Source organism: Emys orbicularis, chromosome 5 (assembly GCF_028017835.1).
Source record: "Emys orbicularis isolate rEmyOrb1 chromosome 5, rEmyOrb1.hap1, whole genome shotgun sequence".
In the NCBI taxonomy this organism is placed as follows: domain Eukaryota; kingdom Metazoa; phylum Chordata; order Testudines; family Emydidae; genus Emys; species Emys orbicularis.
The window spans coordinates 30731743-30744305 of record NC_088687.1 but is presented as its reverse complement, the minus strand read 5'-3'; the positions used below and the strand labels follow the sequence as shown (position 1 = coordinate 30744305).

The 12563-nt window shown below is 44.4% G+C and overlaps 1 protein-coding gene across 1 annotated transcript in view; it reads left to right on the top strand.

Annotated features, from left to right (window-relative positions):
• EGF (epidermal growth factor) overlaps positions 1-11204 on the top strand; it is a 106353-nt gene extending 95149 nt beyond the window's left edge. Inside the window, exons 23-26 of the mRNA XM_065405365.1 lie at positions 1085-1193; positions 5282-5384; positions 5472-5483; positions 10990-11204. Of these exons, the coding sequence (XP_065261437.1) occupies positions 1085-1193; positions 5282-5384; positions 5472-5483; positions 10990-11204 (439 nt within the window). The remainder of the gene's footprint in view (positions 1-1084; positions 1194-5281; positions 5385-5471; positions 5484-10989) is intronic.
• The last annotated feature ends 1359 nt before the right edge of the window (positions 11205-12563 follow it).

The window sequence follows — 12563 nt, the reverse complement described above, 5'->3', positions numbered from 1 at the left end:
TAACTCAGTATCCACTAGAGTTAATCTGGAGACATCTCCCAGGTTAAGTTTAGGAGAGAGCATGGGTGACAGCTGAAGTATTAACTACTCTAGTTAATGTTTATCAGGAGAAAGGCTGTGTGTGTTTTCTAGTAAATGTATTCTGTCTGTGATCCCAATTCAGGAAACCACTTAAGCACCCGCTTAAAATGAAGTGGGTATTTAAACTCTGTTCCTCAATAGGGATGCTTTTCCGAAATGGGAGTCATAGTCATTTTCAGTCTCGACTATAGTGATCATTGTTCAACTGCTAAAATAGTGTGTTTGAATTGTGAAATTGACCACTTAGATCTGATTACTTCTATCTTTTTTTCTCCTCTTAATAATATTGTTGGCTTTTTTTCAGAACTAAACAGTTTTCCTCTTATATAACTATCCGTGGTAGACTTACTCCAGGCAATGTTTTAGTTCTTAGAATTTTGAGTACTCTAGGTTATTAGTAATATTTACTATATGATTTTCTGAACTTTTGTTGATGTCATTCATGAAAAACAATGAATAAAAAGTAGGGCTGGATTTTCAGAATTGTATATGCTCAAATAAGCATGCAAGAATGTGTGCATATTTACTTCCCTGACTTGCACAAACAATTACAGTGACTGGACAAACTGTCATAGCATTTGTGCATGAGTAGTCCTGAGTACCTGGCCTTTAATAAAGAAGAAAAAAGCCAAATTTGTAAATCAACAAATATTACAATAATAAACAATATTATATTTGTTTACTATTCCCTCCCAAATCCTCATCGCAATTGTTATTTTTATAAACTACATGATACTGAAGGCACATTGTCGCAAACATTTTACTACTGCACCTACTACTGTTTGAACCATTCCACTTTTGTCAAGTCAGGACTTTTTAACCACACATCTGTAATTAGTAGTATTGTACTAATTGGTCTGTATGAAAGAAAACAAAATACATCCACTCATTTGTCAATATTAGCAAAATATTACCCTTCGCCAGTAAAATAAAACATAAAAGTAAAATGGCATCTGTTCCTCCCAATGACAATTAATTTGTCTGGGCTTTTGTTCTGTTGCAGAAGTCAGAACTTTTATAAGAAGAATCCATATGCAGAAGCGATAAGAAATGCCAGCAGCAGCAGCAGTGCCGACAGTGAGAACGTGACACCTACTAGCAATAAGTCTCGGGTAACTATATTAATATGGAAGTAGGAAGGATCAAAGGGTATTAGGGATCCACTTGAGATTATCCATCAAATAATTCTCATCTTAACTATATTAAATAACTGCTAGAGTCATCAAATACTTTGCTGTGAACCGTAGTTCATCTTACCTCATTGTTATCCCTCAAAGTTCACAGCTGCCTGAATGTATTGCAACCATTAGCCGGTGTTATTGTTAGCTTTGAACACAACAGTTGGAACTGTGTTCTAAATTAAGGAAATGGCAATGTGATGACATGGCATATCACTGAGTTATTTTCACAGGAAAGTATGCCCTCCCTGTAAAAGTTTTCTTGGAAGCCAAGTATTCTGCATGCTAGGCGAGATGTCGAACTTTATATTTGGGTTTGATGCAGTTAAATACCTTTGTATCAGAAGCAGCCTTGGAAAGACAAACATCCAATCTATTATAGCAGCTTGGGGGTGAGAGAATATAAAATATTCTTCTAACCATTTTTTCTTGATGCAGAAGGGTCAAGTTCTCTTCATGGTCAGACTCGTCCAAGTGTGTTGAAGTCACTGGGGTTGCACCAGTGTAATAGAGATAATTTGGCCCCATAAAATCTACATTATGGGCTTGATTTTCATTTACACTAAGGCTATTTTATACTGCTCTGACACAGTAACCGAGCCTTAAAGTGGTGCTAAATTACACACTTTGCAAATATGGATACACTGACATTTGCTTTAAAACCCCTTTTTACTGCCAGGGTTGTGTAAAGTGGCCTAAAGCCTTCTCTACACACACAAATTATACAGCTTTTCAGTATAATTAAAGCAGTACATTGCCCCCCTACCCCCACCTCCCGCCTCTGTGCAATGTGGATTCAGCACTTATATAGTGGAATAGTTTATTCTTGTATGGGAAAGGCAATAAGCTATACCAATATAAGGTAGCTGTATTGCAGTATAACTGTGTCCACACTACAAGTTGTATCAGTATCACTATTTCAGTTAAAAAAAAAATCACATCCCTTACCTACATAGTTATACCAGTACAAAAACTGTGTATAGACCAGGCCTTAGTGTAAAAGAGACTCATGCCCTAAATGTTTTTTTTTAAATAATTGAGATATTAGATTTAATTCTAGATTTGATCTTGAATAAAAATTCCCTATCTTGAAACTATTGCACCAAGTCTCCGAGTCCAGAGAGATTCCGTTTACAGGCCTTGCCAGGTTTGTTTGTAAATTAATACGTGTGAGGGGCTGGAAGATTTTAAATAGCATGTAACATGTATCTGCTCTGAAGATTTTTTTAAGCAACAGTAAAATGACATTTTGCAAATGGACTGGATTGAAGGTCTGGCTGTGTTTGCAAGTGGGTGGCCGCTGAAACTTGCGGTTAAACATATGCAAGGCATGTTGAATGGACTTGACCATGGTTGCAGCATGAAATAATTCTTTAGCTGGTGAGGCCTCATGCTCCTGTGGACCTTTTATTACCCGCATTTCAGTTGCTGAGCCAGTCGGCACTTTGTTCCTGCAGGTATCAGATAGCAAATGCGATGAATCTGAGCCATGCTGGCATTTGTTCATGGGCAGAGAAGAAAAACACAGTTTGCAAAGTAGCTGATGTTTGGGAAATCAGAAACATTTGTTGGAATCGAGAAAAGCCTGTTGGCTTGGATCTGTGTATTAGGAGGCCTCTGGCTGATCAGCATGGCCCTCACCAGCATTTGTCCCTGCAGTTAATACCAACTGCTGATGACGTTTGCATTGAGTATGGGGGTAATTAAACAGCTAAACAATGAACTGAGTCAACAAAAACAAATCCGACCTACCTAATATACATTCTAGTGATGAATTTCACCACCTACATTCTTCTACTGGGGGTTGTAAAATATATATTTAATAAAGTGACTCATTTCAAATGACTTGTTAACGGCTCAGCAAGTAATCACTGCCCCACTGCTATTACTTTCTCTTAGAAATAGTAGATTACTTTTGCATCATGCATTTGATTTGCTCAGTGATGATGTAGCCATGAGGATTAAGTACCATGGCATCTTCACCCATACTTGGGATGGGAACAGCATCATTGCCAAGAAAAGCACTGGACAGTAATCCACTCCTACTGTTCACTCGGAAGGATAAGCTTTGTGGGTTTTATTTAAAAAGAAAATTCAGTTACTTTCTGGGGCAGAGACTGTCTCTTCATCTGTGCCTGTATCGCTCCCAGCACAATAGGCCACCAATCCTGGTTAGGATCTTTGGGTGCTACCAAAGAGTAAAGGGTTAATAATACTATTTAATAATGAATTACTTAAATAGTGGGTGGATCATATGCTATGATAATACACGTAATAAATAATGCTAATAATGCAACCTGGAGCTGTAAACTGTTAATGAGATTCGCCCCTTTCCTGGCAAACAGTCCCAGTAAGCAGTGTTTGTGTAGCTAAAAGAGGGTTTTGGGGAATGGAATCTCCTCTCTGATCTCTGGGCCAGGTGCAAGGCAGCTTCTGTGCCTTGTCCCTATTTGGGCCCACCCGCACTCCCCCAGCTGTGAAATACGTGCATGCAAGGGGTCTAACGTTTCCCACCAGCTGCAATCAATTGCCATGGCGTCAGTTACTGGAACTGCCTGGGTAAAACGGTTCAGTTACTCCTGCCCCCTATGCCAATGTCCTCTCTCTCTCTGCCTCCATCCTTCCAGCTGAGGGAGAATGGTTGCAACTAGCCTTGTGCAAAACATGGCAGTTTGCTGCATGTGGGGGTTATGCCAACAATTCCTTCACTTTCATGCTAAGGGGGTTCACAGCCTTGAGTTTCATATAGACTTTCAGATTCAAATAAACACAAAACACACAAAAAACCCTCAATTGAAGCTGTCAGTTTTCACCATGTTTTTGTCAAACCCACATTAAGCCGTGTATTTCGCAATCATAAACCAGGTCAGGTTCACTCAGGAGGTGTGGGATCCTTGGCAAACTGTTAGATGAGCCTATTCTGGGCTTTAGTTTGTTCTGAGACCTGTAATCCAGCAAGTTTAGCTCTACTTTGCATTATGTTGCAGATATTTGAAAGGCTGCTTCAGAGTCCACCATATGCCTGTTACAACTGTAGGTCTGGAGATTTTTTGCATGTGAATCAATGCCCAAATATGCATATTAGATAAATATGCATTGTCTTATTTGCATAAATCCATCATTCCACCCCTCAACCCCCACCCCGGCCAACATCAGATATTGCTCTAATTTCTCCCTCCATACCTTCCCTCTGGCTCCCATCTCTGAACATCCCTCTTCCATTTCCCTCCCCTCTTTTTTAGGTATCCCTCACCATCAGTTTCCCCATTCCCCTTTATCTCTGTCTCCCACCTCTTTTCCCTCTTTTCTTTCTGGTTCTTCCCCCACACTGCCCTGTTGAGTTTCCCCATCTCCCTTGGGGCAGTCTCCTAACCTCCAGAAGGGGCAGGGTCTCCTTCTCCCTTATGCCCATGGAGTATGTGCTGGGAACTGGGAGTCACTATCATGGTTTCTTCCTAGCCTGCTCTGGAGGATTTCCTCGTTCTCCTGTTCTGGGCTGCTGCCTACTGGCCATTGCCTGCAGACCTGGCTCTCTGTGCTGCTGAGCAGCTGGTGACTCACTCCCCAAAGAGAAGGGGAAAGTAAGGGGCAGATTTTTACAAGAATGTAGGTGCCTAAAGATGCAGATACACATCAGGAGGATTTACAAAAGTGCCGAGGTGCCTAGCTCTGAAATCAATGGGAGTTAGGCCCCAGGTCCCTGGGAGAGGGCTGAGCCTGTGGGCTGATTTCAGATGCCTTCTCCTGGGCTCCCAAAAGGCTCACTGAAAAACTGCTCAGGAACCTAGGAGCAGGCACTTCCAGGGAAACTGGGAGACTTAACAGGTGTGCCTTCAGTTCAGCAACTTAATTAGCTGGATAGAAGGGAATCATGCTGGAGGACATTAGGCACTTTTCTCCACCATATGGGCTGAGCATGCTGCCTGTGCAGCACAATGGCTATTGTTTATGAGTGTGGCTCACTGTATGTTACTCTGAGAAAAAACAATAGATTGTCTACTATATTTGTGTGTATTTTCCAGTTCATTGTTGTGATGGCACGTAACAGTCACAGGGAAGGCAGAGCTGTCAATCTAATGGACTGTGAGACGACCGATCACGGTCACCCCTGCCCTTCGGAGTCCGGTGAGTAGGATTTTCTTTAATCTTTGGCAGCAGCTTTACTTGGAAAAATCTAACAGCTATCACCGCAGAGTGTGTCCTTGTATACAGCAGTCAGTCAGCGTTACAGCACAAAAGAGGTCATTCCTGGCCCCTTAGCGAGGAGACAGCATTACAATCCGACAGCTTCTCAGACAGCTTGGGGTTCTGATGTAAATATCCTGGTTGGCAAGTGCAGTCTTCATCTCGCCAGAGATCTCGTTTGTTGATGTTCAAGAAGGATCTTGCTTGAGAGAGAGGTAAATTGCTATTCACAGTTTAAATAGTTCCAACCTACAGTGGCAATTCAAAGACAAGGCATAAGTGAGCCACATCCTGCAATGTGGCAGTCAGTTCTGCCAGGAGAATCATGAGGAAGTAAGGAGCCTAGAAGTGCTCCTTGAGCCAAAAATACTCAAAATGTAGTGGGTAGTGATCCTTTCAAATCCCCTAGTTTTTGCCTGAGCAGATGCGATGGCTTTACTCAGAAACACACTGTGAACTTTGTTCTTTTTTCCACAAAAGCTGTATTTCTTTATTTGTTATGTCATTGAGTCTCTCCCAATGACTTTGTGTTATTCAGTGGGGATTAATGACATTTACATTTCGATTAGGGAGTCGAAAGCTGCACTGAACATTGAACTCTTAATGTCCATTTGCATTCCCTGGCCCTGATTCGCCACCATATTGGAGGGAAGCAGGTGCCAGGGAGCTGGTAGAGGGTTCTTGATTTCAGGGTATAACCCTGGCATAAAGTCCTTAACACCAATAGAGTATGAGTCATAGATGGAGCTCAGCTCTGCCATGCCCCTATGACATTAGCCCATCCTTGACATGCTCCCTCCAGCCCCTTACACCAGGAGCAGGAGGTAGCTGGTGTAGGAGACAACTTACACAGGGGTCCCCCATGGGAATCCAGTGCCAGTTTAAGGCCACTTGGCACTGAGTAAGTATCACTTACATCACTGCATAATGCCCACTCAGTCCTTGACCCCTGCTTAGGGTTACCATATTTAAAAAATAAAAGAAGAGGACCCTCCACGGGCCCTGGCCCCGCCCATTTCCCCACCACCAGCCCCGCCCCAACTCCGCCCCTTCCCCGCCCTAACTCCGCCCCCTCCTTCCTCCCACTCCCAGCCACAGGGAAAGGGCTGCCCGAGCGCTACCGGCTTCACGGTTTGCCGGGCAGCCCCCAGACCCTGCACCCCCGGCCGGCGCTTGCCCAGCGCAGCTGGAGCCCGGGAGGGGAAGCGCCCAGCCGGGAGCGCAGAGTCTGGAGGCTGCCCGGCAAACGGTGAAGCCGGGAGCACTTGGGCTTCGGGCAGCCCCCTTGCCTCCGGACCCTGCGCCCCCAGCCGGGCACTTCCCCTCCCGGGCTCCGGCGGTGCAGGGTCCGGAGGCATGGGGGCTGCCCGAAGCCGGTAGCGCTCGGGCAGCCCGGCTCTTAAACAGAGCCGGGCTGCCCGAGCGCTACCGGCTTCGGGCAGCCCCCATGCCCGGCTCTTAAACAGAGCCGAAGAGTCGGGGAGGAGCAGAGCCGCCGCGGCTGGAGGCTCTGCTCCTCCCCTGACTCTTCAGCTCTGTTTAAGAGCCGAGCTGCCCCAGCGCTACCGGCTTCGGGCAGCCCCCGTGCCTCCGGACCCTGCGCCGCCGGAGCCCGGGAGGGGAAGTGCCCGGCCGGCGGCTGGGGTCCGGAGGCAAGGGGGCTGCCTGAAGCCCATAGCGCTCGGGCAGCTCGGCTCTTAAACAGAGCCGAAGAGTCAGGGGAGGAGCAGAGCCGCCATTTTCCCGGACATGTTCGGCTTTTTGGCAATTCCCCCCGGACGGGGGTTTGAGTGCCGAAAAGCCGGACATGTCCGGGAAAAAGAGGACGTATGGTAACCCTACCCCTGCTGACACACTCCACGTGGTCTGTTTAGTGTCAGTGCTGGTGATTTTGTGATGTGCGCACACATTATCCATTAGGAGCTGGGCAGAGACCAGTACTTTCGCGCAGACGTCCAAATAACCAGCCATCGGATTCTGAGAATAATAGCACTGTGTTTGTATTTATTTAGCACTTCCATGTTCAAAGCACTGTACAAACATTAACTTTTGAAGCCTCCTCGCAACACCCCGGTGATACAAGCAAGCAGGCGTTTTCTGCGTTGTACAGATGGGGCAAGTCTGACCTTGGAAAAGACACTTTAAATCAGCCGCAGTCCTGGCATGGAACCCAGAAGTTCCTGACGCTTGTGCTTTTTCATTTAGAGCATGCTGCCTTTCAGCTGTCAGCGGGATTCATTGACGTCTGACCAGGGCTGGATTTGAACTGGCAACCGATGGAGGAAAGGCTCCATGTACTGCACCAGTCCTCTCAGTGCTCATATTTAACTCATGTCTACAGCAATTAGCAGGGAACCAAATTCTCTCTGCAACGATTTATAAACAGGGCCAAATTTGCAAAGGTATTTAGACACCTAAAAATGCAGATAGACGCCTAGAGGGATTTTCCAAAGAGCCTAACCAGACTAGCATTTTTAAATCCTCCAATTTTCCAAAGCATGAATGTTGTGGGAGGTGGGGATTCTAGTGGGTAGAACAGGAGACTGGGAGCTGTGGCACCAGGGTTCTGTTCCCAACACGGCCACCTATTTGATGAGAGCCCTTGATCAATTCATTTAGGGTAAAGTTCACCCCTATGCTAACAGGAATAGCAGATGAAGGAACATAAATCCACACCGTGTAGAGTTCAAGCATAGGAGTTTATTACGCACAGCGCTGGCAGAGTGTCACCTTGCTTATTAGGCTCAGAGACACTGTCAATCAATTGATTACAATAGAATATATGGATTTTCCATGGGCGGGGGAAAGTGACGGGGTAGGCAGTTCCACACCCTGGGATAGGTTTTGCAGCAAGACAAGATAGCACATTAGCCAATGGTTAACAGGTTACATAATGTCTCCGCCCATGGTTTTAAGTTAACAAGTTAACATTTAATTAATACTTTGATAAAATGTATTAGCATAAAATATAGATGTTGAATTCTGATTTGGGGTCCATAGGAATGAAGCAACTCCTTTGATTGTCCAACAGGTACATTCCTAGGGGATAAAGCAAAGAAACAGTGAAAGTATTTGACAATAAAGATTGTCGCCTTTGTGTTTTAAGGCAGGCATTGGTCCCTGGGAAAGGGAGGTGGGAGGAGGCCATATCTTATACTGACATGTTCCAACCCTTCATGAACTCAAGGTTGGAGTATGGGAAGAACATCTCCTACAGAAGAAACGCACAACAGAAACAGGGCTGCTTTGTTCTATTTGCAACTTTGCATAAGACACAATATTCAGTTATTGCTCCAACATCTGGCAATTTTGCTGACCAGGCCTATCTTAGCAAGCAAGGTTATCTTAGTTTATTCTGCTTCTTTTAGCTAATCACTATTTGCTAGGCCTCTGGTCTCTTGACCAAACTCTGGTCTTTGGGCCTGTAAAAGAGCTAACACAATCCATATACCAGGTTGTTATATAAAATGCACATGGATTTTAACCCTTCAGTAGACACCCCCAGTCCAGTTAAACTGCCATGCTTCTGTTCTGTGGAAGATTAGTAGTTGAAAAGTCATATTGAGGGTGAAGTGGAGATGGGCTTCCACATGGACTCCTGATATGCTATCGTGGAGGTGGGTCAGTTGGGGGTGGGCTGGAGGAGGAGCAGGGTCATGGTGACGGGGACCCATGGCTATATGCATACTGTAGCCACAAACACCTAAGGAAGACGTGTGCAAAGCTGACCAGCTCAGATCCTTTGTTGGAGTACTGGCTGCAGAAAGACTGCAGAGCTGCCCTACGTAATGCACCAACGTTGGGTGGTGAATTCCACCCCTAATCCCTCTTCAATTCATTGTACAAAGCCTATTTATTCAGGCTGTGCGTGGGCGAGGTGAATTTACCCTTTGATTTCTCTCAGTTTCACCATCTGTAAATGAGAATAATACTTAAATGCTTATCCAACTTTTTAAGTTGCTTTGATAAGCTTAGATGAAGGACTCTCTATGGTAGGGTGACCTGATAGCAGATGTGAAAAATCAGGACAAGGTGTGGGGGGTAATAGGTGCCTATATAAGATAAAGCCCCAAATATTGGGACTGTCCCTATAAAATCGGGACATCTGGTTACCCTACTCTATGGGAACAGAGTAGTACCATTCATTATTATAGGCACAGCTAGTAGTATTGCCTATAGACATGAATGCCTGACACTTTCCATTATAAGACCCTGTTCTCAGTTGCTTATAACTTTGTCCAACTTTAACCATTTGGGCTGAAATTCTCCATGGCAGCTGTCTGCCTTAAGGTTGTGTGTTGTTTTGCTCATGTGAAAATTAATTCTTACACCATTTCCTTGAAGTGCTCATATTCCCATGCTTTATAGCAGGAATCTGGCCAAGTGATTTGAAAAATTGAAAAATTGTTTCTTAAAATCTAAAAATGCCCTATCTCAAAAAGGATATAATGGAACTGGAAAAGGAAAAGAAGGGCAACAAAGATGATGGTATGGCTTCCATAAGAGGAGAGACTAAAAAGATTAGGGCTGTTCATCTTAGAAAAGAAACGATTAAAGGGGATACGAGAGAGGTCTATAAAATCATGAATGGTATGGAAAAAAGTGAACAGAAAATTGTTATTTCCCATTTCCCATGATACAAAAAAACAGGAGACATCCAATGAAATTAATAAGCAGCAGGTTTAATACAAACTAGGTAATACTTTTTCACAAAATGCACAATTAATCTGTGGAACTCATTGCCATGGGACGTGAAGGCCAAAAGTATAACTGGGTTCAAAAAAGCTAGGTAAATTCATGGAAGATTGGTACATCAACAGCTATTAGCCAAGGTAATCAGGGATGTAAGTAACCCCATATTTAGGGCAACCTAAACCTCTGACTGGCAGAAACTGGGAGGGGAAGACAGCGCTGGATCTCTCAAAAATTGCCATTTCTTTACACTCCCTCTGAAGCTCTGGCACTGGCCCCTGTCAGAGACAGGATACTGGGCTAGATGGACTAGTGGTCTGACTCAGTATGGCTGCTGTTCTGGTCTTATGAACAGGGCCGGCTCTGGCTTTTTGGCTGCCCCAAGCAAAAAAAAGAAAAAAAAAAAACTGCGGCGCGGCCGGAGCGCAGGTGCAGGGGGACCGGCGGGGGGGGGGGGGGAGAAGGGGAGGGAGCGGGCAGGAGAGAGAGAGAAGGGGGCGGCCAGGGCTACAGCGGGGGCGCTGCTACATGGCCCCTCCCGCTGCGCTGCCGCCTGCCGCGAGGGCTCTGCTCCGGTCTGCGGGAAGGGAAGGAAGAGGATTGCCCTGCAGGGTGCTCCGGCCCCCCTACAGGACGGCCGGAGCGGAACAAAAAAAAAAAAACAAAAAAAAAAAGCGGCCGTGCCGCCCTAGGATTGGGCTGAATGCCGCCTCAAATAATCTGCCGCCCCAACACCAGCTTGCTCAGCTGGTGCCTGGAGCTGACCCTGCTTATGAAGTTTCTTGCTAGTTGCTATCCGTGTTCTCAGATGGCTCTGAGTAATATTTATCCATTTCGTCCAGCATATGCACAGCTCAGCCTGCAACAAACAACAAAGCAGCACAGATGCTAGCAGAAGAGGAGAGAGAGCAGGGCTGCCGGCAACATCTTCTCAATGGTAGGAAGCCTCAGCTTGGTGAAGCAGAGAAGAGCCCTCACCAGCTTCAGTGGAGCACCAGCCCCATTACGATGTTGGAAAGTGACCTTCACTCCCCAGCACCATCCAGCCTGTTAATGCAGCCCGATTAAAGGGCCCGAGAACTGAGCTGAAGCTGGGGTAGTATGGAACTGAAACTTACAAACTGAAGCAATATTTTTTCTTTAAACTGTACATTAAAAAAAATACCTTGCCAGTCTTTCCTTATCATCTCTGCTTGGAAGCATTGCCGAGATGAATATACCAGTGCTAAATAGTCTATTACATTTTTAATATCACTGTAAAGGTCCTACTAATTTCAGTACTTTGCAGCTAAGAGGACACTGGACGAGAACTCACCCCAGGTGGTGACCATTAGAAACAAACATCTTCTGAATGATTTTATTGTTACTTTCGGGTGTTTGCTTTCTTCATATACATTCAAAAGTCATGAAAACAAACTAGGTAACGGGTAACCAGGATGACCATATGGAGAAACTGCAATTCTGTAAACTAAGATGATGCAGTAGAATCAGATAAAATAATTTCTTCATTAAAATACTACTCAGGGACACTGTAGGCCGGATGATCCTCTCCCCTACACTAGTTTTATACTAGGGTACCTCCTTTGACTTCGGTGGAGTTACTCCTGATGGATACTTGTGTAAGTGAGAGCAAATTGAGATCCTATACTTTTAAGATTTAGCTGGACCTTAAGAATTTTTGTGTAAATGAGCATCAAATATATCCAGCAAGGGAGATGTAGCCTGTGGGGAAAGCTACGTCATTTATAAATCTTCCTATCTAAAATCTTCAAAGTCCCCTCAGATGATGAAATGTTTTGTTCCTGGGATGAGAGAATGGGCCAGATTCTTCTCTGGTCTACTAGTATAAATGCACTGGAGTTATTCTCACTTTATAGTGGTGTGACTGAGAGTGAAATCTGGCTCATTATGGATGGGTCTGGCGTATGGAAAGAGTTCCAACCATCTGCCATACCAAATACACACATTTAATAAAAAAACATAGGAAAAAATCCAGTTTGGATTGATTTACACAAAACCAACTTGTTTGTGCTGCCACATTAAATCCATGGGATTGAATGTAAACATATAAGAGGATTTATTTTTATCATTGACATCCAAGCAGCTATAATTTACTTCTAATTAATTCTAAACGAAGGTTGTAAAACTTAACAGTTGTAAAGCTTTGTTTTATAGAGTTGTCACTTAGTTGTTTATGATCTCAGATTATTTGAATTCAGCTTGTTTGAATTGCTGCGATTGTTTTTAAAGTATTTGCAAATCAGCTGTATTATAGTATGAATATTCCCATGTGCAGCTCCACCCCTCTCATGCAGACATCTGTTTGCTCATCAGAATCAAACCTCCAATGTTTTTGAGGTTTGTCCTGCACTAATTATGAATCCTCATCTCTAATACCCACCGAGTTGCCCATCACTATTAATAGTG